The 25996-nt window shown below is 40.8% G+C and overlaps 1 protein-coding gene across 1 annotated transcript; it reads left to right on the forward strand.

Annotated features, from left to right (window-relative positions):
- The first annotated feature begins 1249 nt into the window (after positions 1-1249).
- trmt44 (tRNA methyltransferase 44 homolog) lies at positions 1250-25571 on the forward strand. The gene is made up of 11 exons (XM_030753159.1): positions 1250-1776; positions 1846-1963; positions 10214-10433; positions 10517-10585; positions 10933-11040; positions 12306-12377; positions 13639-13745; positions 14212-14395; positions 15826-16174; positions 23260-23376; positions 24927-25571. Exons 1-11 carry the CDS (start codon positions 1440-1442, stop codon positions 25157-25159), a joined length of 1914 nt encoding a protein of 637 aa, XP_030609019.1. The 5' UTR covers positions 1250-1439; the 3' UTR covers positions 25160-25571.
- Positions 25572-25996: the final 425 nt, after the last annotated feature.

A 25996-nucleotide genomic window follows, 5' to 3' on the forward strand; every position in this document is an offset into this window, starting at 1 on the left:
CCGTTGCTGTCGAGCCAGTTTGACTGGATATTTAGTCTCTCAAGTCGCATTTGAATGCATCACAGGTAGGAGGCCTGCCTGAACTTTGCACTTCCCGGTACAGTATCTGTCCTAGGTCACGCCTCCCTGCCAGCTTGCAGCTACTCAGCCCTGACAGCAGAGGAGCCTACCAAACGACCCCGCAGTGCTTGAAAAATTCCACTTCCATTTACTTATGATGATTCAGTCCTCTTTCAGGAATATGTTTTTTACGTCGACAACCAATTACAATATACATCACCATGTTATTTCCAGCTAGTGATGAGCACTCGATTCTGAGGAAGTGTGGGGAATAGATGCAGCCTGCTCTCCTAAATCCCGTATTTTTCGGTGTCATTTTACACCGGGAAAAATTCCCATCTGTAAGACACGCGCCCATTTGGCTTTTGTATGACGGTAAATATTTTGCAGAATGTGAGAACTTGAAGACGTGACGTGAGAACTTGTAGAATAAAATGTGAGGATGGTTAGATAAAATATGAACTACAGTTACAGGAAAAAAATATTAGATGATATTTATAAAAAAAAATACCGAGAGCTGCAAACTTGTAACTCAAATTTGACTCATATTTATTTATTTTTACTAGTTACAAATGCAAGCTCTCGCAATTTGAAACATACCTTTATCCATATGAATCAGTGACAAGAGATTAATCATTGCAGTGAGAATGAGAAAAGACATGTCGGAATTGAGCAGACCATGAGCAGAGAGAAATGCAGTTATGATCACAGTACAGAGCGCGTAACTCACACACTCCAGTCAAACCCACGTTCACATAACAAACATAAAGAACGGTAGCATATAAAGACAGTTTAAATAATAAAGATTTACAGTTGTGGTCAGATGTTCACATCCATTCATCATGGGCGTGGATGTCATGGTAATTTGGGGCTTTTAATGATGTCAGCAGGTCAGCATGTTGATCGATGTTGTTGGCTTTAAAGCCACAGACCAGGCTGTTCATGCGCTTCTGATAAAGTGAAAGAAAGCTGAGAGGTAATATTCATTATCGCTATAGCTGTTTCTGTTTGACTTGTTTGCTATTTAGTAACAAAAGAAAACAAAGGAGTGGATGTAAATACTTTCCTATAAATGATTGGCTGAGTACATATAAGCAGCGCCGTCTACTGGACATACGACCTTTAGTTTTGTCGCCAGTGTACACGTCATCATTCAGCGACAGTATAGCCTTTTTGACTTTTCTCCCCTTTTTTGGAATAAAGCCATTAAACGGGTATTTAGACCAATTTTTTAAAAACAGTGTTTTATCGTGAATTACACGTTTCTGTTTTTTTTTGTTTTTTTTTTTTAATTTACCTCCAGCACAGACCTATGCCATAAGAAACTCCCCCCGGAAGCTGGCTCAGTGATTGTAAACACACGCTTGTGATGCTCAAGTATGCCAAAGCTCTTCGATATAAAGTTCCCGGGAGGATGTAAGACTCTACCGGATGGCTTCTGGTCAGCCATAGACGTGTGGATAAAGAAAGCTCATGTTGTAAACAAGCGTCTCTGCGGAGTTAAAGAGTCCGACAGCAAAGATGTGGACCCAGAGGACCTCCGGTTGCTGCTGGATGATCCTGAGCTCTTCCCAGATGTGCTGCTCTTCCTGAGCAGCAGGGCTTCATCTGCACACGGACACAGACCGGATAAACCGTGGTCCTACAGCGTCAGGACATTTATTCCCAAAGTAAACTGCTACGGGCAAAACCTGCATAAAGAAGTTATTCTGAAAGGTGAGAGCTTTACTTATATGCATGCAGTACCGGTTATGTTCATTTACAATGCCTTTTTTTGGTCTTCAGACTTTGGTAGACAACGAGTGACCTTTATTCCATTTGAAGAGGATACAGAGGGAAAAGTGTCTCTGAAGAAGTGCAACATTTATCAAATTGCGCTCTGCAATCAGGACTGTGAGGAATGGTGAGTCTGCAACCATCATCTCTACATCAGAGGATTACAACACGAAGGAGAAAGTGTCTTGTTTTTAATGCATTAACAACATGGACAGTAGCTTACTGATAGAATATACACTTGCCACCTAATTTATTAGGTACACTGCTCTCTGCTCCCTAATGTCTAATCAGCCAATCACATGGCAGCAATTCAGTGCATTTTGAGTGTTTAGACATGGTCAAAATGACCTGCTGAAGTTCAAACTGAGCATCAGAATGGAGTAGAAAGGTGATTTAAGTGACTTTGAACGTGGCATGGTTGTTGATGCCAGATGGGCTGGTCTGAGTATTTCAGAAACTGCTGATCTGCTGCGATTGTCCCACACAGCCATCTCTGGGAAATATCCAGCAAGCTGCAGTTCTCTGTGTGAAAATGCCTTGTTGATATCAGATCAGAGGAGAATGGCCAGACTGCTTCAAGATGACAGGAAGGCAACAGTAACTCAACCAAGGTATGGAGCATTTCTGAATGCACTACACATCCAACCTTGAAGCAGGTGGGCTACAGCAGCAGAAGACCACACTAGGTGCCACTCCTGTCAGCTAAGAACAGGAAACTGAGGCTACAATTCACACAGGCTCACCAGAATTAGACAACAGAAGATTGGAAAATGTTGCCTGGTCTGATGAGCCTCCATTTCTGCTGTGACATGGTAGGGTCAGAGCTTGGTGTAAACAACAAAGCATGGATCCATCCTGCCTTGTATCAAAGATTCAGGCTGCTGGCGGTATAATGGTGTGGGGGATATTTTCTTGGCACACTTTGGGCTACTTGGTACCAACCGAGCATCATTTAACCACAGCCTAAATCTGAGGCTACAATTCAGCCTACCTGAGTATTGTTGCCAACCATGTCCATCCCTTTATGACCACAGTGTACCCATCTTCTGATGGTTGCTTATAGCAGGATAACACACCAGGTCACAAAGCTCACAGTGTTTCTTTAACATGATGAGTCCACTGCACTCAAATAATCTCCACAGTTACCAGATCTCAGTCCAACAGAGCACTTTTTGGGATGTGGTAGAATGGACAATTCATATCATGGATGTGCGATGCTGTCATGTCAATATGAACCAAAATCTCTGAGGAATGTTTTCAGCACCTTGTTGAATCCGTGGCACAAAGAATTTAGGCAGTTATTAAGGAAAAAGAGGAGCTCAACGCAATACTAGCAGGGTGTACTTAACAGTCAGTGTATGTATGAAATACAACATATCAGGCTTCTTCTGTGGTATGATCTGTGGTACTTCTGTACTTATTTCTGTCACTGTCATTTTTTTGCAGTCCACCAGTAATGTTTAAAAAGGGGCACATGCTGCTGCTCATTCAATGTCAACAGCAATAAGGAAATCCAAGCTAGAAATGGTCATTTAGGGTTGCTTAATGCTTATTGTTTATAAGTTTTTAACAAAAAAGTAAAAAAACAAAACAAAAACAAAACAAAGGTAAACCCTCCTTTCTGTGTTATGTGTATTAGAAGTCATAATCTTTACATCTTGGCAATAATCAAATAATGACAAATGTATAGAATACATGTGTGTCACATCAACAGGGTCATATATTTGACTCTACAGCAATGTACTGTTGTAAGCAGTTGTTGTCAAATGTGTGTGTCTGTGTGCACTGACTGAGAGGATCACTTGAACTGACTGGAATCATTGTTGAGTGTGATTTGTGTTATTAGTGTAATCGGTGCTTTGGATGAAGGACTTGTTTGAACTCACTTTGTCTCCTTTTCCTCACCTGCAGCTGCACTTTTACTTACTTTGGGTTTTTGTGCTTTTACTTGTTAATATGTAAAAATATTTTCATATTTGAAATCCTCCTGATACACTCAGGAAAGACAGCTTCATTTAGTAGGCAAATTCTTCCAGTAATCTCAGTTCATATATACGTTAGTGTACTTAGCAGAAAATACAGATGCAGCCACCTAAAGTTGCCGCATCCAGCCAGACGTCGGCCAGCTGAAGTCCAGCCCCCAGCTGGCCGACGTCTGGCTGTCGTCGGGCTGGAAGTCCCCCTCCTTCTCCTGGGCGTATCTACTTTCCAGCATGAACACACCCCTTTCCCTCAATTGTAGACTGTCACCAAAAGGTGGCGCCTTCTTAACAAAAATGTTGAGTTCTGTGATTCAAAAAAGTTTTGGTGAAGTATCAAGTTTTGAAAACCTAAAATAGATGCCTAAAATTTTTGTCAGTATGACCTTTCACACATTTCCATTGCGAATCACCAAAAGATTCCTTTGTTTCACTTCATCTTTTAACTAAATAAGTAAATAAATACAGTAGGTTAAAAAAGAAGCGGTGCTGCGCTGAGCCAACCCGGTCTCACGGCAGTTCGTGCAGTAGTCACGAAATTTAATCTATTGATTCGTGCTCATGAACACGAATTCCCTCTTTTTTTCGTGTTACTCGGCACGACTTCTATTCTGCCTGAAATGCAGTGGGATAAAGTTCGTGCCTCTGAGCACGACTTCTAAGCTGCAGTATAGTTTTTTTTTTTTGGCCCTGTCCCCCTTTTTTCCCCCCTTTTCTTTTGAACCGGAAGCTCAGAAGCTGAATTATGCCTTTAATTGCGATCCTTAAGCGCCACTTTTCCTTTTGACATGAATTTCTCCTTGTTTCATTTAATGTGGGGTGCTGCTTATGGTTGTAACGATGACATTTGTGGGGCTTTTTAGGTCTAAATTTATATTTACGTGTTTATGGTTAGTGCTATATTCGGTGTCCAATTTTTTCTTTGAGTTCCGTGGTCTGAAGCCGTTTTTTCTTCTGTGTTAAATCCATGAACCAACGATGAATAAATAAATGAACTACAGTACCCATCACCCCATCGGCCGTGACCACGGTCACGCGTATTCCCGTTGCTGTCCAGGTAAATTGCATTCGTTCACCCGCTTCGGATGTTATCAGGTAATTACTGACTTTATTAGCGGTTTTCAGGCCTGTAGATATGGGCCCGCAAGGGCCGTCTGCACCTCGTAGTCAGTCGAGAAGATAGTTATCGTTCTAACGGAGGATCACTGACAGAGAAGGACTACAGACGAAGGACTACAGAAGAAGGACTACAGAAGCCATGCTCGCTGACTTCCGGCGGATGCTGCAGTGTTCAGGTAAGAGGATTTCAATGGACAGCGTTTATATAGTGATATTATTAAGGCAGTGAGTTCAATAAGCACTTGAAATTAGATTAATGTGGTGTAAGAGAGCGCTGATATCCCAACTCTGAGATGCATTTGTAGAGATTATTGCGGGTTTTGCCGTCTTTTGTGCAAATGTTAGCGGATATCGTAGGAAAGCGTTCACTATTTAAAAAATGTTATGACAGAAATATGAGCTTCTGGACATACTAGTTAATTAAAATTATTATTTTCAGCCACAGATTCCAAATAAATATCCTGATGAGCTTCAGTGCATCCATATTCAATATCTGCGAGTACAGTGCTTCATTTAATCTGCACTGAACTGACCCAGGCTTATCACAATGTAAAATAAAATGATACTGGTCTGAACACAGTTGCTGGATCAGGTGACCCTGAAGCCTCTCTTAGTTATGTTGCTATAGGCCTAGACTGCTGGGGAGGTTCCCGTGATTTCTTTATATTCACTGTAAACAAACCTTATATTAGCAAGTTTCTTATATTCACTATTTAAACAAAGAGCAGTCTGTTTATACTTCAGACTGCTGGCTTACTTGTGGTTCCTATGATACTTAAGAGTAGAATGGGATGCAGAGCCTTCAGCTCTTCTGTGGAAAGAGCCTTGAGGTGACTGTTGTGATTTGGCGCTATACACATAAAACTGAAAGTCTGGCTGCCTTTAATCCTCTGTGACAAACCTGGGGATCCATGAAACCTGCCAGCACCTGAGAATGAGCTGAAACTTACAGTGTATTACATTCCCATCATGGAGAAGCTTCCAGACTCTGGAAATCCTGTCAGTGAGCAGGGACTGATTCACTGTCCTCAGCTTTAAACAAACCCAGTCTCCATCTCAGGTTTTGACTCAGCCTGCTTTGGAGTCACTAATCTAGAAGCATCAGGCTACTTACTTTCAACACCATAATTTTGTTACTGATTCATTAATATGTTTTACATTGTTGCTGTTTATCAGTGGAGGGAGCAGATTTGAGAACAGCAATAAGAAGCACTAAATCTTTTTTTTTTTTTTTTGTGGAAGAGGAGGTTCATCTTTAATACTTCAGGCTATATCAGCTACCAGTTTATAAACCTGTTTTGTGCTGCAGCAACAATCAAACATTTCCGCTTCATACATCATTGTAGTTTGTGTCTTTGCTCTTTCAGAACTGAATTGGAAATCCAAAGGTGCTGGAAAGCTTCTTCTCCAACCCTCAAAGCCAAACTTCACCCATGAGAGCTGACAGCATGCAATCATTTTGAGAAGTGACATTCTCATAAATAAAGGTGAGCAATGATACTTAATGTGTACTTTTTGATTATCATGTTTAAAGGTTTGTCATTGCTCACAGTGGCCTTGTATTCATTAGGCATTTCCAGAATAGTATCCAGCAGTTTCTTGTGAGCTGAGCTGAATCATTTTTCTTTTAATACATGTTTAACATTCACTTGAGTATTACTTGTTGTACATAACTGTGGCTCTGAAACAAAGGCTGTCCTGAAGGAGAAGAAGAGAGCCTTTAGATCAGGAGATAAGGAGGAGCTGAGAGCTGTGCAGAAGGATCTCAGAAGGAAAATCAGGGATGGAAAACACACCTACAGAAAGAAGATGGAGGACCAGCTACTGCAGAGCAACACCAGTGGAGTTTGGAGAAGCTTGAACTCAAGTTCAGGCCACAAACCAAGCCCACTCTGAGACTTAGAGTAGAGTGGGTGAACAACTTGGACCACTAGAACTACCAGCATTTTCACACTACTCCTTTTTCTACCAAGCGCCTCCAAATGGCAGTTTACATCTCATTAGGCCACCTTTTGTTATGTACACGGGGCCAGTAGATCGGAATGTGTGTGGGATGGGTGTGGGGGTGGGGATGGGTTACCAATGATGACCCAGGGTCGCCAGGTGTATAAAAACCAGGTCACAACACATATTTCACCTTTAATAAGAACATATTTGTAATTGTGATCCCAGATTTGGAAGAGATGTTTTGTGTTCTCCGTGTTTCGGGTTCACAGCAGATGGAAGGAAACTCAAACAGCCACTAATGTAGCCGTTGTGCTGACTGTAGACTGAGGGATCTCTTCAAATTGTTGTATTCCTCCTCTTCCTCGTCACCCACTGCTTCAGATCTTGCTGACACCATCAGACTGCAGCAGTTATGTTATTTAGCCATGAAACATGTCGTCACCCTCCCAAAATTATGGTCTACTTTATTTTTTCAGGCTTTTCAGAAAACACCAAAACTGAACCGAATGTTGAAAATTTAATTTAGACAAAAATAAAATAAAAAAAATGTCTTTGACCATTTTTTTTAGGAGGGTGACGATATATAACCTTGTTCAGCCTGTTTAGGAATGCACTGAGATCAATAACCTAATTTCCAACGCAGATCTGGAGAAACAGCAAAAACCAACAGGACCCTACACAGCCACAGATGATGCTCCAGAACTTGAAGATCTAAACCATAAACACCAACCTGGGAAACTTGCTAAGTGTGACAAGTCCAACGTAACCCCAGATACAGCCCAGCCACAGGGTGAACCAAATCTTTCAGATAATGACAACAGAGAACCAAACGCACCTCCCTCCTAAACTCACCAGCCTGCACCAACCTGACATTTCTCCTCCCTGAGTTAAATAGATGAATGGAAGTTAAGTGGTTACAAACATAAAAACCACGGGTCCACAGACAGGAGCAGTGAGCTGAAATCAACACAAAGCTACCTGAGAGGCTGTATTGAACTACTATATATAATTTAATCATTTGTCCTGACTGGTTTCACCTCAGATGTTCTTTCTCCTTTTGGTAGATTTCTCCCACCTCTGTTTTGATGCCAAGAAGAAGAAGAAGCTGCTTCAGAGAAGTGTGCTTCATGGTCTCAGTGCACAGGCTGCCAGTCACACTCACACAGCAACATGTGTTTTCACTGCCACAATCAAAACATTGAACAAAATCTATGTATTGTTGTTTGGAAATGTGTCACATTACTACATGCTAAGGTGTGTTATTAAAGAAAAAAATGAGTTCTATTTTTCTGGTTTGATGATATCCCAAGCTTTTGTTTCAAAACGATTATTTTCCACTGGACAAAATATTTACTGTTACACATTTATTTCTCATAGGGATTTTTTTTTTTTCCATATTTCAGTCTCTGGTTCTTGAGAGTCATGGCTCTGTCTGGTCTCTGACAGAGATCCTTAAAAATATTATTGGAAAGTACCTATTAATTTTACTTTCAAACAGCTTTATGTGAATGTTATCTTTTCATTTATAATTTTTAGTATATTGATCACAGTGTAGTGTACAGTAGAGGCATCCAAAAATGATGAGACTGGGCTGCTTGTGTGTGATTTGGAAGGTTTGTGTCTGTCTGTGACTCTGCAGAGGTTAAAGCTGTGATCCAGTCTCAGTCTCTGACTGAAGGTTGCTGAGACTGATTAGATACACAGTGTGAAGTTCACAATTCTCTAAACAAATAAAATGGTAATGACAAACATGAACATCTGTACTTATTTCAGAGACATGAATGTTTACAAACATAATATTTATTTTAAGGATTGGACTTCATAAAGCGCACTGATGTTAGAGTGTATGTTCATATTTAAATCATTTTGTAGGCTGAAATTGTAACGGTGGACCTGAGATGGTCCAGAGAAAGTAAACACATGTTAATTGGAGTAATATCAACAACAGACTGAGACAGACAGCTGTGAAATGCGCACACAATGACGTCACCTCATTCACTGCTAGCTACACTGCTATCTACATCGTATCATTCATGATCATCTATGTAAACAACGTTTAAAGAAGCCGCCACAGCTCTGCAGCTGTAATTGTTTCAAATCATATATTTTTGTTCGTTTGAACTCTGAGGATGTTTTTAAAACGGTCTTAAAAGGCTGTTGCTATGGTGGTTGTCATGGACGCCTCAGTAGCTTATTAGGCTAACCTGGCGCGTCCGGTTCCTGCTGCTAGCTGTCTGCCGCAGGAAGGCTGCGTCCCATTTCAAGGAGCCGCCGCTCCGCCGTAACTGTGGCTCAAACACCACTTTATCCTTTAAGAAAAGGCCTTTTATAGCCACTGATGACACACACACACTAATGCACGTCACTGTCACAGTGTGACTTCACTAAAACCTCTAAAGTATTGTTTATAAAATGGAAAATGAACCGGGCAGGGCTCTGATGATGGAGACTCTGCAGCTGACGTTTCACAATCCTGATTGACTCGCTGTACATTCATATAATTAATCAGAGCAGAGTTTAGACTGCACAGTGTGCTGCGCTCACTGTTACTGTGTCAGCTGCTGCCTTCATATATGTTACTGCTGAGGTTTGATGAAGCAGGTGGAGGAGAGTCAAAGAAGTAAATAATCCACTTATTATGCAATTACTAACCCTAACCCTAGCTCAGCATACAATGACGACTGCCGGTATTATTAGTTTGAGAAGGAGTCATTTTGGTCGCAGTTTTGATTATAAAATAAAAGGGAAAATATAAACAAACAAAAAGCTTAACATTGTGAAGACTTGGAAGAACAATGTGACACTGATGAGAGGATTAGGCTTCCCAGGTCATTCCCAGGCCAAACCGGCTGGTGATCAGAATTATTATATTTATTTTTTTACCCAGTTTCGCTCACAGCCTGTCCGAGGTCACGGGCTGGACTTGAAGTTCAGCCCGTCCCTCCAGACAATACTCACTGCTCCACTATAATGACCGCTTTACTCTCATCTTTCTATTGTTTTTAATGGACAGTTCCGCTTACAATTACAGTTCAATGATGTGAGGATCCTTGGTACAGTATACAGCGGGCTGTAAATGAATGCGCTTCCACTATTACTGCTCCTCCTGGTGGATAAACAAGACATTACCACCATTTTCCCCAAATGCTGCTTAGGGGCGTTCCCACCAGTGGCCGGAATTCCTACGTCATTAGCGGGGGATCGCGTTTAGGCCGAGGTTCGGCCACGAATCGGCCAAGGACCGGCCAAGGTCGCGTCACGGATCGGCCGGAAATTTTCGGTGGCTGCATCTGTAAGCACAACACTGTAGATGAGTTCAGTTTTATCTGCAGGGCGTTGGAGTTGCATGTGCTGTCGGTTGATTCCTGGTTCTCTGATGGCATCGCCTACCCCAAGCTGCCCTGGCTCTCCTCTGATCTGCTGCCTAAGCTGGTGCGCTGGGCCACCGAGTGCAAGAGTAGCGAGTTCAAGAGCACATTGTCTCTGCTGCCGGTGGAGAAGTACAGCCTCATGTACCAGAAGCTGAAGGAAAAGTACAAGGCTATGGTGAAGGTGAGGAGAATGGATGACATGAGGCTCGTTTGTTCTTTTGTTCACTTGGTGTTCTCAATTTTTTTCCTTCATACTGTTTCTAGGTTTGGCCTGAGGTGACAGATCCTGAAAAGTTTGTCTATGAGGATGTTGCTATTGCTACATATCTCCTGGTGGGTTCAAAGCTTCTTATAAAAGTTCTTTTCACTAGATTAGTCGGTCACATAAGGAGGGTTTATTCTTGAACTCTTGCTTGATCTAATTAACAAACATATCCATACAAGTACTGCAGGTAAAAAAAAAACAAATCCCTTTCTTCTGTCAGGAGTCATAAGGTCATGCAACTGAAGCTAAGTCAGTCAGTCTGAATGTGAAAAATGACCCTTGACCTTGTTAATCGATGCTTAGGTCATGCTGGGTGCATGAGTGCTAGCAGCAGCAGCATGTGTCACTCTGCAAATTTGACTACAGTGATCAAAAGCTCTTTAATTGCGCAGAGTCTGTGTCACTGTGGCTGCAGGTGCTGTGGGCCGAGGAGAGAGCAGAGAAAAGTCTGACTGCCCGGCAGTCCTTTGTGGACCTCGGCTGTGGAAATGGCCTCCTGGTTCACATTCTGACAAATGAAGGGGTAAGTTTGGTGCTCGATGAATGTCTCTAAAAAACACGAGTTTATTAGGGCAGATCTTCCAGCTGTGCTGACTGTTGAATTGCTGTTTTGAGTGACAGTACAACACCCATTTCCAAAAAAAAAAGTTGTGACGCTGTTTAATATGTAAATAAATCAGCCCAATATAAGTTTAAAATCACACGGCAAGGAGAATTCTTGTTGTCTTATTTAATTTAATTTTAATTCTTTTTTGCTTTTTTACCCTAAAAAAAAAAAAAAGGAGTTGAACAGGTGCAGCAAAAGACTTGCGGCCCATCTCAAAACTTTGGTTAATGGGCAGTAGGTCAGTTTATACTGAATAAGATAATCCCTAAAACATGGCACACAAGCTGAGTTTTTCTGAAAATTGGAAGTGGTTCACATTTCTGTGAAAGATTGATTGTATAGTTGATGAATTAAGGAGGACTGTTTCTTAAAATGTGTATTGGGGTATTTTGTCATCTGTAGCACACAATATTGTTTAACCATTAAAGGCTTCAGGAGCTTTCTCTTCAGGCAAGAAACGATGATTGAAATGGACGTGATATTTGTGGATAATTGCCAGGCAACACTGCATTGAACCATATCTGTGTGGAAATCACTGCATGGGGGCTCACGAAGACTTCTGAAAAAACCTTGTGGTGAACTCCCTCGGTCCATCCACAAATGCAAAAAAACTAAAAACTATATATAAGCATGCACAAATGCCCCTGCTCCAGGCCTGAGCTCTCTGCACAGCTGTGAAGGCATCAGTAATGTTAAACGTTACATGTGTTTTTGGATGAACCAGGGAAAGCCTTGCTTATTTCAACAAGACAGTGCCAGGTGACGTTCTGCATGTATTACAACATCATGGCTCCACAGTTCTCTGAGAGTCTGGGATATAAACTGGTCTGCTTGCAGTCCGGATCTGGTACAGTGAAAAAAATTTGACACATTATTAAAAGCAACTACAGGAATTCCCAGATGTGTATAGACTGTTATAAGCAGAGATGAAGCAATGTGGTGGTAAACATGGCTTCTTGATTGAAATCTGTTGCCGGTATTGAATTCAGAATGAGCATATATTAAACAAAACAGAGCGCTATCTTGCTATCTTTGCATTATTCCCAAATAATCAGCAGCACAGTGATGCAGAAAGCACTGAAACATGGAAAGGTATAACTAAAACCGCACACAGTAGTCAATGCATGAATGTGGTCGGGGTCGATTAGCCTCTCTGACCATCGTGCCATCTCGTGTTGCAGCACCCTGGAAGGGGCATCGATGTTCGCAGGAGAAAGATCTGGGACATGTACGGCCCCCAGACTCTGCTAGAGGTGAGTGAAGTGAGCACGAAGAAGGCAGATTGTGTTGTTGCCTTTTCACATGAAATGGTTTGACCCTGTCACGTAGAGTGGCTGTGTTTGAAGCGTTTACTGACTCCTCACTTTGTCTGCAGTTTATTTTACTGAAAAAGCACAATGCAAACTTCAGAAAGAGAGAGTAACAGTAATGGATCAGTGAGGACTTCACACCTACAGTGCTGTGAAAAAGGATTTCTTAGTTTGCGCCATATTTGTCACATTTCAGATCATCAAACAAATTTGAATACGAGATTTTTTTTTTGGCAAATGTGAGACGAGTGGTTTTCTCCTTGGAGCTCTGCCATGGATGCCATTTTTGCCCAGTCTCTTTTCTTATTGTTGAATCATGAACTCTGACCTTAACTGAGGTGAGTGAGGCCTGCAGTTCTTTAGATGTTGTTCTGGCTTCTTTTGTGACTTCCTGGATGAAACATGTAAGTGTGACAAATATGCAAAAATATAAGAAATGAGAAAGCAAATAACCTTTCACAGCACTTTTCATTGTAGTACACTAAAGAGACTCTTGTTGTGATGCCTGCACTAAGCTACCCAGAGAAAATGCTACCACTGAGCTGTGCATACACGTGTGAACGCACATGCATTTCCAGAGGAACCTGCCCTCAAAACACAGCTTTCTCTCGTCTGCCTCCTGTCCTCCATCGCTCATCTAACAACAAGCTGCTGACTGCTTCCATTTCAGGTCATCTATTATTGACTGATTTTTAGCGAAGCGGATGAGGTAGAACAATCTCTCTGCGCCCCCGAGGTGGCTGTACTCTGTCAGAAGCTCTCTGGACTTCACAGGCTCTGGTGTCGGGGCTGCCTGCCTAAATATGAAAGGATATATCTATATATCTATATCTCTATATCTATATATGTATAGATATAGAGATATAGATATACATATATATATATGATATATATATATATATATATATATATATATATATATATATATATATAGATATATTGATATAGATATATTCTGAAGAATATATATATTCTGAAAAAAATGAGTTGTTTGAATATTGACATTGTTTTCTAATTCCAATTAAAAAGAAAAAATTGAGCCCAACAAGAACAAACAAAAAAAAACCTTTTATTTGAGATATATTAAAAGTCTGAGAAGATAAAAAGACTTATTTCCTTTTAATGATTTTGAATTTAATCATGCCAGCGTGCACCCCTCCTGTCCTAAGGACCTCTTGTGTTCTTTGGGTCTATGCTATTTCAGGAAAAAGCAATTACTCCCAGCGAGAGCTTCTTATTCCCGGGTACAGACTGGCTGATTGGGAACCATTCGGACGAGCTCACACCGTGGATCCCCGTTATAGCAGCCAGGCGAGTCATCAGGAGACACAATTTCACTCAGCAGCTCAAGTGCCAGCTGATCTCTCCAGTTTTGGAATAGCATTATGGGCAGGGGATGATGTGTGAATATTGTCCGTGCGTGCATGTGTGCGTGTGTGTGTGTGTGTGTGTGTGTGTGTGTGTGTGTGTGTGTGTGTGTGTGTGTGTGCGTGCGTGCGCGCGCGCGTGCGTGCGCGTGTCACTTCACAAGTGTGTTTTTTATTGAGATAGCCACCTGATGGCGATGTTGAACCTCAGCCTGAGGACTCTGATTTTCCTTGTATGAGAGTGCAGATGATAATTGTAATGTGCGTTGCTTCCTGTCTGAACAGTTTCAGTTCCAGAGCTTTAAAAAACATTTGGAAAAATGCTTAACTAAGACAAGCCCCCCCCAAATCCCATGCTCTGACTGTATTATTGGCACTGGGTAAAGAATTTTTTCTTTTTCAAATTGCAGGTCATCGTATTCCTGCTGCTACTTTGTCCTCCCCTGCTGTTTCTTCGACTTCTATGGAAAATACCAGAGACGTCAGTGTAAGAAGTCTCAGTATAAGGAATACATCGACTTCATCGCTGAGGTCAGCCAAGTCTGTGGTTTCAGCACTGAAGAAGACTGTTTAAGAATACCTTCGACCAAACGGGTAGGCTGACAAAAAAGGCTGGTGGCAGCTTCACAGTAAATCCATCTGACTTGGTCTAAACATTTGTATGACCCCCCCACCCCTGTTTTTTTTTTTTTTCTTTTCCTTTTAGTCTGTCCTCCAAAACAAGTCACAGTGTATTAGTTCAGCTATTCGTGAATTCTTCTTCTCTCTCCACACGCCTCACACCCAGTTCTGCTGTCAGCTATCAAATAATTAATACAAGTCTGAGAGAAAGAAATAAAGACAGAAACGCCCTATTAAAAGGTTTTCTAGGGCAACTATCTGTTTAATAGAGCTCTGCTGCTTTATTTTATGAAAATTAAAGCAGCAGAGCTGTATTAAAAGGAGCTCAGAGTTTATGATTTTTAGCACCTTTAAGAACTTGCATTGCCCATGTCTCTGAAAGTTAGGATTCTTCTTAAAGAATAGCACAAATGGTCCATGTTGACATGATGGCATCCATAATGTGAATCTCCTGTTCCAACACATCACAAAGGTGCTCTGTTAGACTGAGATCTGGTGACTGTGGAGGTCATTTGAGAGCAAGCATTCTGGCCATGCTCCTCTGACCTCTGGCATCAACAAGGCGCTTTCTCTCAGAGAGCTGCCGCTCACTGGATATTTTCTCTGTTCTCTGTAAACCCCACAGACGGTTTGTGTGGGAAAGAGTAGCTCACAAGTTTCTTAAATACTCAGACCAACAATCAGGCCACATTCAAAGTCACTTAAATCACCTTTCTTCCCCATTCTGGTGTGCAGTTTGAACTTCTGCAGGTCATCTTGACCATGTCTACATGCTTAAATGCACTGTGGCTGTTTTGATATTTGTGTTAAAGAGCAGTTGAAGAGTTGAACCTAATAAAGTGGTGGGAGAGTGTACTTTATCATTCAGTAGAGCAGAAAATCAGTACCTCTATAAATTTAAAACTTCTGTCAATAAATGCAGTACATGCTTTTTATATTCCTGGCATTATGTGAAAAGAGTGCTGTGATCAGTGAATGGTTAAGATAAGTCATACAGCTCTTCCTCTCCTTGGCTTCATTTTAGTGGAGACGAACAATAAATCAAGGAAGTCTTTATAGTTCCCAGAGGGAGCAATAAATTTCTTAGCAGGCAGCCATTAATAGCTACAATATACATGCGGACATAAAAAGAACAAGCTATTATTTACTGGGCTTTAATGTTTGCTCATCAGTAACATTCAGTTTGTTCGTATCAGTAAAAGCTCTCCCCCAAAAATCAGGTCATTGTATATGCAAAATGAAAATATTTAAGCAGAAAGGGAAAAAATATGGTTTCTTTTTCCATCAGAAACTTAATTCATCTCTTTAAAGATTAATAACAAACAAAAACAGGGGCAAGAAAATTTGTATTTTTCATTACTGGTTTTACAGTTTGAGTCCTCAGCACCTTTTTTTTCCTGCAGGTGTGTCTGGTAGGCAAGTCGAGAAACTATCAGCTATCTGACGAGCTCAACTTAGAGCAACAAAGGGCTCATTACATCCACAGCCGCCGCGCTGCTCCTGGGGTCATAGTTCAAAGGTCAGACATCAGTAATGATGAGGACTGTTGCAATGGGAACGGAAGCTGTAACAGCACCCCCGGGAGCTCTTGGGGAGCCGGATTCCTGCCCCGAGATCGGGTCGAAACAGTTCGAAATTGCGCTGCCCTCCCGCGGGACTTCGTTGATGGCGTTGTCCTGCAGGTTGCTAATGTTCTTCTGGGAATGACTGCGGCTGATGGCGAAGGATCCCGCAGGGGCTGGAACCAAGGAGGTAAAAACCAGAACACAACAACACCGGAATAATAAACTATACACACAGGACTCCTTTGACACAAGCAGCTGCTGAGGGGATTCAAAGGTTCAGATCAAATCCAGAATAGGATGGATTTCATTTATTTATTTACTATTTCATTTTACTGTTTGCCTATAATACACAAAATCTGTGTGTGTGTGTGTGGGTGTGTGTGTGTGTGTGTGTGTGTGTGTGTGTGTGTGTGTGTTTGTTTCTTTGCCCGCAAACTCCTCCTAGACCACCTTGACTTGAGCAACTTGGCACATAGATGCATCTGCGGCCCCAGAAGGTTTTTTTATATCACACTAACATCTAATTTCTATCCAGAAAAGTAGAATTGCCACCACATTGCCTGGGAATGACCTAACAACAGGCTAAAATGATCTGTTTTTAGCCTTTATGCACTTAGAACACCTTATGCAAGCTCCCTGCCATTTAAATCACAACAATAACGTCTCATTTATATCCACAAAAGCTGAATTATACATACCTAGCAACCACCTAGTAATGGGCTAAAATGATCTGTGCTGTCTGTGGCGGCGAGGTGGCTGAGAAGAACATTAGATGAAGCTTAGCTTGCCAATACATTTGAAAACAAAAAGAAAAGAAAGTGCATACAACATAAGAGCTTCAAATGTCCTTGTCGTGACCTTCTCTGTACATGCTGACGACAATATGAACCAAAATTTTGAAGATTGGATTCATCACTCCATCAGACTTGGTTTCAGTCTCATTCTTGTGTAATGTGGCATACCTCAGCCTTTTCTCCCTGTTTCCCTTCTTTAAGAATGAAAGAACAACAGCCATCCTTCCACTGAGACCATTTCTGATGAGGGTTTGTCCTCCTCTTGTTCAGTTTCCTCTAATTATTTTAAGGACATGCTTCACACTATGCAGATCTGCCATATTTCTGGCTAACAACTCTTGTTGTTGTGCAAAAATCTTATGCCTGTCAACTGTGTTTTCTTTGGCATTTTTCATAGATTCCACTAAAGAAATGGGAACAAAGATGTGCTTTTGTGACCGGCTGCTAGTAACAAAATGCCTAAAGATGCAATTTAAAATTGTTTCTTTGCTAAGTTCTCTGTTATGTGCAGACACAACACTGGTTCATCTCTTGAGTTAGGTGCCATTTTTAATGCTTGAATGATTCATAGGTCAGTGTTAAAGTGGCTGAACAAACAAAAACGGTCCTCTGAAAATGGTCACGTACAAAGTCTGGACTAAAAAGGAGTGAAAAAGCAGCAAAAGTCCAAAGAAAAACTTTGAAAGAAAGTCTGGAGAATTATTGCTCAAGAGCACTTAAAAATGACAAGACATTCTGGCTCCTTGGAAGCAAAACCATAATTTATGTCAGTCAACATTTTTCTTCACTCTCACTGGTAGTTGCTTCAGTTGTGCCCCTCAAAGGTGGAAGAAGTTTCAGTCAGTACCCACCCACTTTGCATTGTTGATACAAGTCACCAAAATCCTGATCTCTTCCTTTATGGATGCCACTATATTCCAAAATGTCAAACTACTTAGTTTTATAAAAGATAGCCGTAACCACTTCGAAGTCACCCATGGGTTTGTGGACTCTATGTTTTGAAACCTTGAGTTTCCACCTTGGTGTTTGAACACAGAGAGTGCCAAGGAAGGGATGGATCTGAATGAGAAGCCAAAGAAGGATACAGGTTCGTCCAGTAGTGACTTATAATTCACAAAGTAGGCCTGCCCTCAATCATGCCTCGTTATGTTGTCTATTTTCCTGTAAATCAATTGGAAAAATAAAAATCATGCTGTGTTCAATGAGACTTCAGCCTAAAGATTAAGACCATGAACTCATCAGGAAGGTGTTTTAATGTGGTAACAAATCAAGTGGGAAGTACAATTATTTTCTAATTGAGTTCTATACAGTCAGGCTTTTATTTGTTTATTTGTTAGTTGCAGACAGAGGAATTGCGCTTTGCTGGCTTTTAAAAAGAATGCAGGTTTAGGGCATTTCCTCATTGGCTTTCCTTTTCAGACCTGGAGGCTACATCCATCCTTTATATACAGTCTATGCCTCTGATCGATTACATGGCCAGTGCATTTTGTGTCGTTTTAGAGGTAACAGGTTACATTTATACTGCACTACAAGATGCAGTCAGAATCACAGTCATATACTGTTTACAGCACTTTAAAAAAAATATCTCTGCATCAGCAACATCTGAACTCCTAATCTCATCCCTCCTCCATCATCATATCCGTCCCCGGTCGCCACCCCGCCCCCTCAGTCAGTGAGGCCTCGTGACAAAGAGCGACGCCACTTTGAACTCTGAATCACACCCTCTGCCAGTCCTGTGCCGCACGGTACAGAGCACCACACAACCCGTCACATACACACATACTCTAATACAACACCCACGCATCACCTTTGTCCACACCTCTGCACCCCTGCTGACACACATGCACACACACACACACAGTATGAATGAGATAAGGGTATGAAGCCTACTATTATTAAAACAGAACATTTCTTGTCAGGGTGTCAGTGGAATTAAAGGTAGAAAATATCAGGGAGAGTGAATAAAGGGCCACTGTAACTCTGTATGGAGATGACTGGATGAATAATGCACCACCATCTATGATTTATGCATGAGTGTGCATTTGTATTGAGGATTCCTACCAGTTATCTGCTGTGTAAGAACAAAGGCTAAATTCAGAGGGAGCCAGCCTATGTTAAATAAATCCAGATGGGTCTCAGAGTCCTTTAAAATGCTTTGGAGTTTAGTTTCTCTCGATTCTTAATGCAGCTTCAAAGAATGTAGTCATTTGCAGTATGTTGATGTATCTCTTTTTGACACTTAAATGGATATTTTATGATTATTTTGGTTCTGTAGATTTATGGCATTGGTGTGATGTCAAATTATGTTCTTTTATCTTTTCTGTTATCCCTGTCAGGGTGTCAGTGGAATTAAAGGTAGAAAATAATATGCATTAAGCTCTGAAAACCAACAGAAACAAACAGGTTTCTGCAAAGCCTGAGGCTCTATTTTTCCTGTTTGTCCAACCAAATGTTAGTGTTGGCTTTGTACATTTCTCACAAATAACTGGAGTTTTTTGGCTTTATGTTTACTTCTTAATAGTATCTAAGACTGACATTGTAAGATTTATAGTAATTCTTTGAAATGAGCTTTCTGGATTAAAATCAGTTGGAAGTTTTCCTTTTTAAAAAAAAAAAAAAAAAAAAAATTGGGCCAAGTTCTTTAGTTAACAGATTTGGACCGAGCAGTGTGGCATATTTTACAAAATAGAACAGCAAAAAAAAAAAAAGAAGTTAAAACATGGTTGTTTTTGTGTTGTCCCTTCTTCTGCATAAATCATGTGATTTCTGTGCACTAAACTTAAATATATCTTGCTAGTTTGCACGCAGCTGATGTGAGACACTCTAAATATGAGGCAGGTTACTAATTCATGCATGCTGTAGTGCTGACTCACGTAGTTATGTAATCATGCCGAGAATGAAAATCTGTGTAGCTGTACATCGAACAGCACTAAATGTCAACTCAGAGGCACAGTAAATACAGCATTGTACTGATAAGAAGCGGCTTGTGTGGAAGGGCGTGGGTACAGTATGTTTTTAATGAGTGAACGCCTCTCATCATGCCTTTTCATACTGGAACATTTCCTGCTTTCTTTAAGATGAAACCAAATATGTTTTGGATTGTTGGTCTGGAAAAAAAAAATTAAGCAAACCTAACTGTGCTTAGGAAAATAGTGATTTTTTTAAAAAAAAATTTATTTATTTTTGATACTTTGACTTTTGTCTCTAAAAATGTAATTCATACAAAGATCTGTTTAAAAGCTGCTCATTCACAAGGGGTCACTGCAGCAGGTAGCTCCGCATGTTTGATCTGAATTCCCTTCCTGACACAACCCCAAAGAAATTTGTGTCTCTTCCCACATTATACTGGGGATCTTTGGTTTGGCAGGAGTATGTGTAAGATCAGTGTAAACACTGTATATTAGGTAATGTAGGCAACATATTAATAGGTATTTGGTAAGTAGTGGCTTATTAGCGTGTATATTAACTCTTTATTTGGAACTATAATGTATTTATTAATTCTAGCCCATGCTAATGCTGTACTATATAAATGTCTGTGCTCCATTGTTATTTGGTTGTCAGGTAATGTGACAGCATCATAATATATCATACATATCATTTTCAAGTTCTGTGGACATAAATACGATGTTGTGGTGAAATTAAAGTGATACGATGCTTTTATGAGGTTATAAATGCTACAACTGGGTCATTTTAGCGTGTTAGTAGGTGGTTGCTAGGCAACTTGATGATGTCATAATATCTTATGTAGATTAGAACCTTCAGGGGATGAAGATGTACCTGTGTGCCAAGTTTGGTTGTTCAGCTCCTGGTTGTGTAGGAGGAGCTTGTGAACAAACAGAGATTTTGTGTAATACAGTAAGATACGATTCTCTGTGACCATGTTGTAATTTTACTGTTCAATCAAACTCAGTGTAGCTTTAGGTTAGGCAAGCCAACAAAGTCCCAGCAGATCAGCTGATCTGCCGTTAGCTCATGCCGGCACACACCAGCTAATGGCTCAGCTGATACCCTTACACAGATTCAGTCGGCAAATTTCATGTAAATTTCATGCAGAGCATCATTCAGGGTACTTTAGAATACAGTTGCAGTGCACCTGCAAGCCACTTGGCAGCCCACCTCCATTCCAGCTCCTTCTTTCATGCTGTACTTTATGCTGTATGTTACTCTATGTATGTTTGAGCAGTTGCTACTGCTGTCCCCACCTTGTGAGGAGATCCCAGAACAGTCATGTTGCCAAATATAAATTACTGCAGATGCAAATATCATCTTTTGACTACGGTGGTCCTGACTGAACTAAGAGTTTTTGTCAATAACTTTATTTTTACATTTTAAACATTTAAGTTTTGTTTTTTTTGTTTTTTTCTTATGTGGGAATGCACAATATTTATAAAGAGACACTGACCATTACCTGAAAAAGCCCAACTTCAGCAAAGTATAGTGGTTCACAGTTCATGTGAAACACCTTCCTTATTTCATCACTTAGATATTATTTCACTGGGTACATAACGTGTTCATTAATTTAAATTTTGGGGCTCAAAGCAGTCATTATCACGCTTCAGTTCACCTGATTGTTGCTGACTTAACATTTGGCCAATAAATTTTGCCACTTTTTATAACCCTTTAAATGGAGGATTTTTAAGGCGTAGTAAAAGTCTGTGTACAGCGTCCCTTTGCATTGCAGTGATATTTTGCTCTCCTGGCACAGGAATAGCATATCGCTCGCTCTCATTGCTATCTGAGCTTGCAGCGAGGCTTCAAAGAGAGACAGGGAGCAGCGGTGTACAGAGAAAAAAATTATGAGATCTTAAATGTGATTGGAAAAAAGTCTCAGTGACCATTTCACATGTAATGGTAGCCAAAATCACAGCATGATTATCTTCGAACCCTGTGACACCCCCACCTCCCTCTGCTCGCTTGGACAAGCTTTGATTATTCACTGCTGATTGTTTCTGAAGCCAAAAAAATGGTATATTGGTTTATTCTTCTTCCGGCTGCTCCCTTTAGGGGTCGCCGCAGCGGATCATCGGCCTCCACACATATGCATATGCGGTGTCATCTTTTGACCCCTCGTGAAAATTGTAGGTTGCAGGTTTGTGTAAATCACAGCTGAGATCTGGGTACGTGTATTTTTCTGCACAACAGAAACAATCCTCCACAACAGACAGTCTGTTGCTGGCCAGCTTCTCAAACAAACAAGTCCAACTGTACTTTAAGCCAAGCCATTAATAATTGTCTGCACCTGGTCTGAGTCCAAGCTGACTCTACTCTGTCAATACTGTGCCTTTTCCATTAATCCCCATTAACATTGTAGGCAGTAAAGGGCAGCTCTAAACGGTGTATTGATATTATATTAAGGCCTGGAGCTCCCTGGCGTCTGAGCTGTGGGATGAGAGTCTGCCCAGTTTCACACTCTGCAGCATACGACTGGGTTTGGCTGTGCAAGTGTCTGCAAATGTGGGAGTGTGTTGCATATTTTAGGGATTAACGCAACGATTTGGCCAACTGAAATTAGGATGTATTTGGGTGGACAATATGTTTTTTTTTTTTGTTTTTTTTTGATGAATTTCAATGGCAGATAAACAAGTTTCGGAGACCTGAAAACCAGAATAGTTTGAGACTGAACAACTTCTTTGGGGAACTGATTTATTTATTTATTTTTTGGACCAGAGGGACAGCTGGTGCAGTTCAGAGTGCAATTCTTTCATATTCACTGATCTCTAAGTCAACAGGGATTGCCTGGAGTGACACCAGGGATTTGGTGCAGAAGTATGATGATCACAATAAAGATGCAGATTTAGGTCAGATATTGTTATGAAATCATGTGGTGTGTCTCCCTCCAATATGTCAGAGAAAGAAGAAGATTGTCATTTGTATAAACCAAAGGTCAGCCTTGATGGAATTCTCTGGTGGTGTAAAAAGGGCAAGGCCAGAAGTACCAAAAGGTCTCTAAACATAGTGCAAAGTATGCGAGAATACAAAGGGGTTTGTCACCTATAGTATGCTAATCTTAGAGGTTAGAACTTGATATATTTCAAATCCCTCTTTTTGCCCCCCACTTTTTTTTTTCTTTTTTTTTTTTTGCTCTTTGGTTTATCTCTACCCTATAAAAATGATTCAGGCTCTCAAATGGCTACTCTGAGAAGCACTGGTGAAATGCATGGCAGCTTGTTGGAACAGCTTTTACTTTACAGCACAGACAAGCACAGACAGATAGCTGCTCTCTGCTGTAAACTGATCTGTATATACTATATATACAGTATAGCATTGATCACATTTTCTCTCCTGGATCTGCTTCTTTCAAAACAGCTGGTACAGTAACACCGACTCAAGCCAAGCGGCCGCATCGGGCCCTTCTTTATTTGTCTGAGGATGCTGAAACACTGTGTTAATGTATTGATGATTATAAAATCAATAGACCTCTTCCTGCTCCTTTGTAACTGCTATCTTTCATTGTTTGTCTCACTTCGCTCCTCTTCAGGCAGCCTTTCTGTGAGTGAGGTTGCTGGGCTGTTGGGGCAGGAAACCCTGCAGCTCCTGAAGAAAGAGTGTGGAGGCCTTCAGACACTTCTAAGGAACAATCATCAAGTCTTCAGAGGTAGTTTGACTGCACGATTCTCTACATTACTATAGGCAGTTCACATGAAGTTCATAGGCTTGAAAAGTAGTTTATTCATTTAGTACTTCTGGTATTGAAAATGATAGTGAGATGGATACTAAAGGATATTTGAGTAACAGAACTTATAAGAAAAGACAGATTTTTTGGGGGGGGAAATAAAGGGTTTAGTAAATACTTGATACATACTTGTTTTTGAAATTTTGCTCAAAGAATATATTTAAAAGTAATTTTTAACTATTTAAATGATAGACTATATATATCCATCACAAAGTTACCCTATTGTCACTTGATTTATGACCAAATTAAACATTTTCTTGATAACTTTATCTACTTAAAGGTTTCCGGTCTTCTTCAATAGAGCGTGATATTGAAAATATTGTCTCATTTAGAATAAAATTGACAATAAAGCAGGGCATGCTTTATGCATTTTTTTTTTTTTAAATCCCTTGTTCATTCAACATTCATCAGTGCTAAAATGCAGCCTGAGGAGCTGTTCAGTTTTTTCCCTTAAGAACATTTTTCTTTTAATCTAAATTAGCATCTCATTTAACATGACAGTGAATAATGGATGTGCCTTGCTAACCTAGCTAGGATTAGTGATTTCTTCTGGTCTAAATATAGTCACATCATACTCAAAACAATAAGAGGGTGACAGCCTAATTCCAGACTCTAGGTTGCAAAATGGTAGTCCACAAACCAATAGGCGATGCTATGTTGACTATCTTTTATATACAGTGTATGCTTTAAGTTTAGGCTTGCCATGGTTATCAGTTTTATTTATTCACCACAATTTCTGGTTTGTGATGAGCCTTGGGCATTGTTGCCATGGAGGATAACCCTCTGAAATGTGCCATGGAAGTCGTACTGTAGTTGACTTTCCTACTGCACTACAAAGCGGTGCGTTTTACTGTTTTTTTTTTTTTTTTTTTTTGCGCCCCTGTAACCACAACAGTGATATCAAAGTGGTACTTGAGCGTACTTGTGCTCGCCAAAACTTTGAATCATCCGATCCACAGAGTTAAATTGCCTGGCGTCATGGCATCAAACTGTGCTTTTGTTGATTAAAAAAGAGGGGAAATGAGCTCTTTTTCCATTGTGGTTTCTAATTTGTAATTTGGTTGGTTTCTAGGGATCAGTTAGGGAAAATTGAATCCCTTCCTCTACAGAAATTGGTTAGAGTTGAAGCGGTGTTAGACTCGAGATAGAAACCAAGTCGACAGTTCTTTCCGATATTAGACAACACTTGTACGTTACTGTAGAAAGGTGAGAAGTTTAGAACCTGTAGAGGTCAGCACAGATGAGACTCTCTCTGCTCTTTGAGTTTTCATCTTCACAGATAAACACCTTCTAACTCTGTTTATTACAGAACAACACACTCTCTGTCCTGATGACCTGACAGCCAGGAATCTTTGTTGTGTTGTGTGTCATTCCCTAAACCTCTCTCTCGGGAAAATATTTATTTGTAACTTGTGGCAAGAGTATTTTAGTCTGACAGAGTTAATATTTCCCTCTTGTCGCTCCTCTTTTAGTGGAAGGAGGGCGAGTCTACATAAGAGACTGGCGGGAGAGGAAGCCCCTCAGGGCGGATGCCAAAAGGAAGCCCGTTACCCCCGGTGCCCTGAAAACTCGCCTCTGCTGGTTTCACGCTCACCACCCTCAGGGCTGCCCCCTGCAGCCTGAAAACTGTGCCTTCGCCCACGGATCAGACGATCTCCGACCGTCGACCAGACCGCTGAAGAAGATAAAGAATGATGCCTTTTGACTCAATCATTCTTCACGGTAGCTCCATATTATCTGGTTGCTTTTTAAACTGTTTTCCAGTTAAAAGACTGAGCTCTGTACATCACCATTTAAACCTGCTCAGAAAAGTCTCGTTTCCAGCCCTGCAGCTGCAAAGATGAGGTTCAGGCCCAAGCAGTGAGTTTTATTGAGGCACCGTTACATCATTTCTGGGAATTGAGGCTTTGAAATTTCACTGTCCTCTTTCTTCTTTGTAAGGCTGCCAAAATGTGATGCTTCCTGGTGGAGCTTCACTGTCAGAGCTCTCTAAACCTCTGGGTTATGTTATCTAATGAAATTTATTTTCAAAGGGTTGTTTCTGCTGTTTCTTTATTTGGTGGACTTTTGTAAAGTTCAGATATTCTTACTGACTATATAAAGCTGATTTCTAGCGATGCACGTCTTTGTATTTTATTTAAAGATTATCAGCTCTGTCGTGGATTTCTGAGAACTCAGCTTTTTCCTCCACTGCATAAAAACCCATAAAAGCATCTGTAAACTTTTGCTGTTTAACTGCATGCTTCACTTAGAGATTTCCTTCAACTCAGACTTGCGCTTTGAGGTTCACAGACAGGCCGGGGGGGGGATAAAGGCCGGATAGCGTTTGAACAAAGTAAATGTTAGAGGTATGAATTATTTGTTGGCAGGAGTTGAGGGCTGAGCTGCGTGTCGTCCCGTCTAGATGGGCGCTCACTGCTGTGTCTTTCTAACACAGTTTTCCATCACCCCATGGCTCAAATGTCAAAGACAGTAAGGCCCTTGGAGGGACTGCAGCTGAGCAATGAGAAGAGCCTCCCTGGGGTTTTATTTGTGTATGTTG

This window comes from Archocentrus centrarchus, chromosome 18 (assembly GCF_007364275.1).
Source record: "Archocentrus centrarchus isolate MPI-CPG fArcCen1 chromosome 18, fArcCen1, whole genome shotgun sequence".
Taxonomy (NCBI): Eukaryota; Metazoa; Chordata; class Actinopteri; order Cichliformes; family Cichlidae; genus Archocentrus; species Archocentrus centrarchus.

Excerpts from the sequence above, each read along its gene's own strand:
- trmt44 (XM_030753159.1), top strand. The coding sequence starts at position 1,440 with ATGCCAAAGCTCTTCGATATAAAGTTCCCGGGAGGATGTAAGACTCTA. Across the intron at positions 10,434-10,516 it reads AGTACAAGGCTATGGTGAAG|GTTTGGCCTGAGGTGACAGA; the intron begins GTGAGGAGAATG and ends TACTGTTTCTAG. Across the intron at positions 12,378-13,638 it reads GCCCCCAGACTCTGCTAGAG|GAAAAAGCAATTACTCCCAG; the intron begins GTGAGTGAAGTG and ends ATGCTATTTCAG.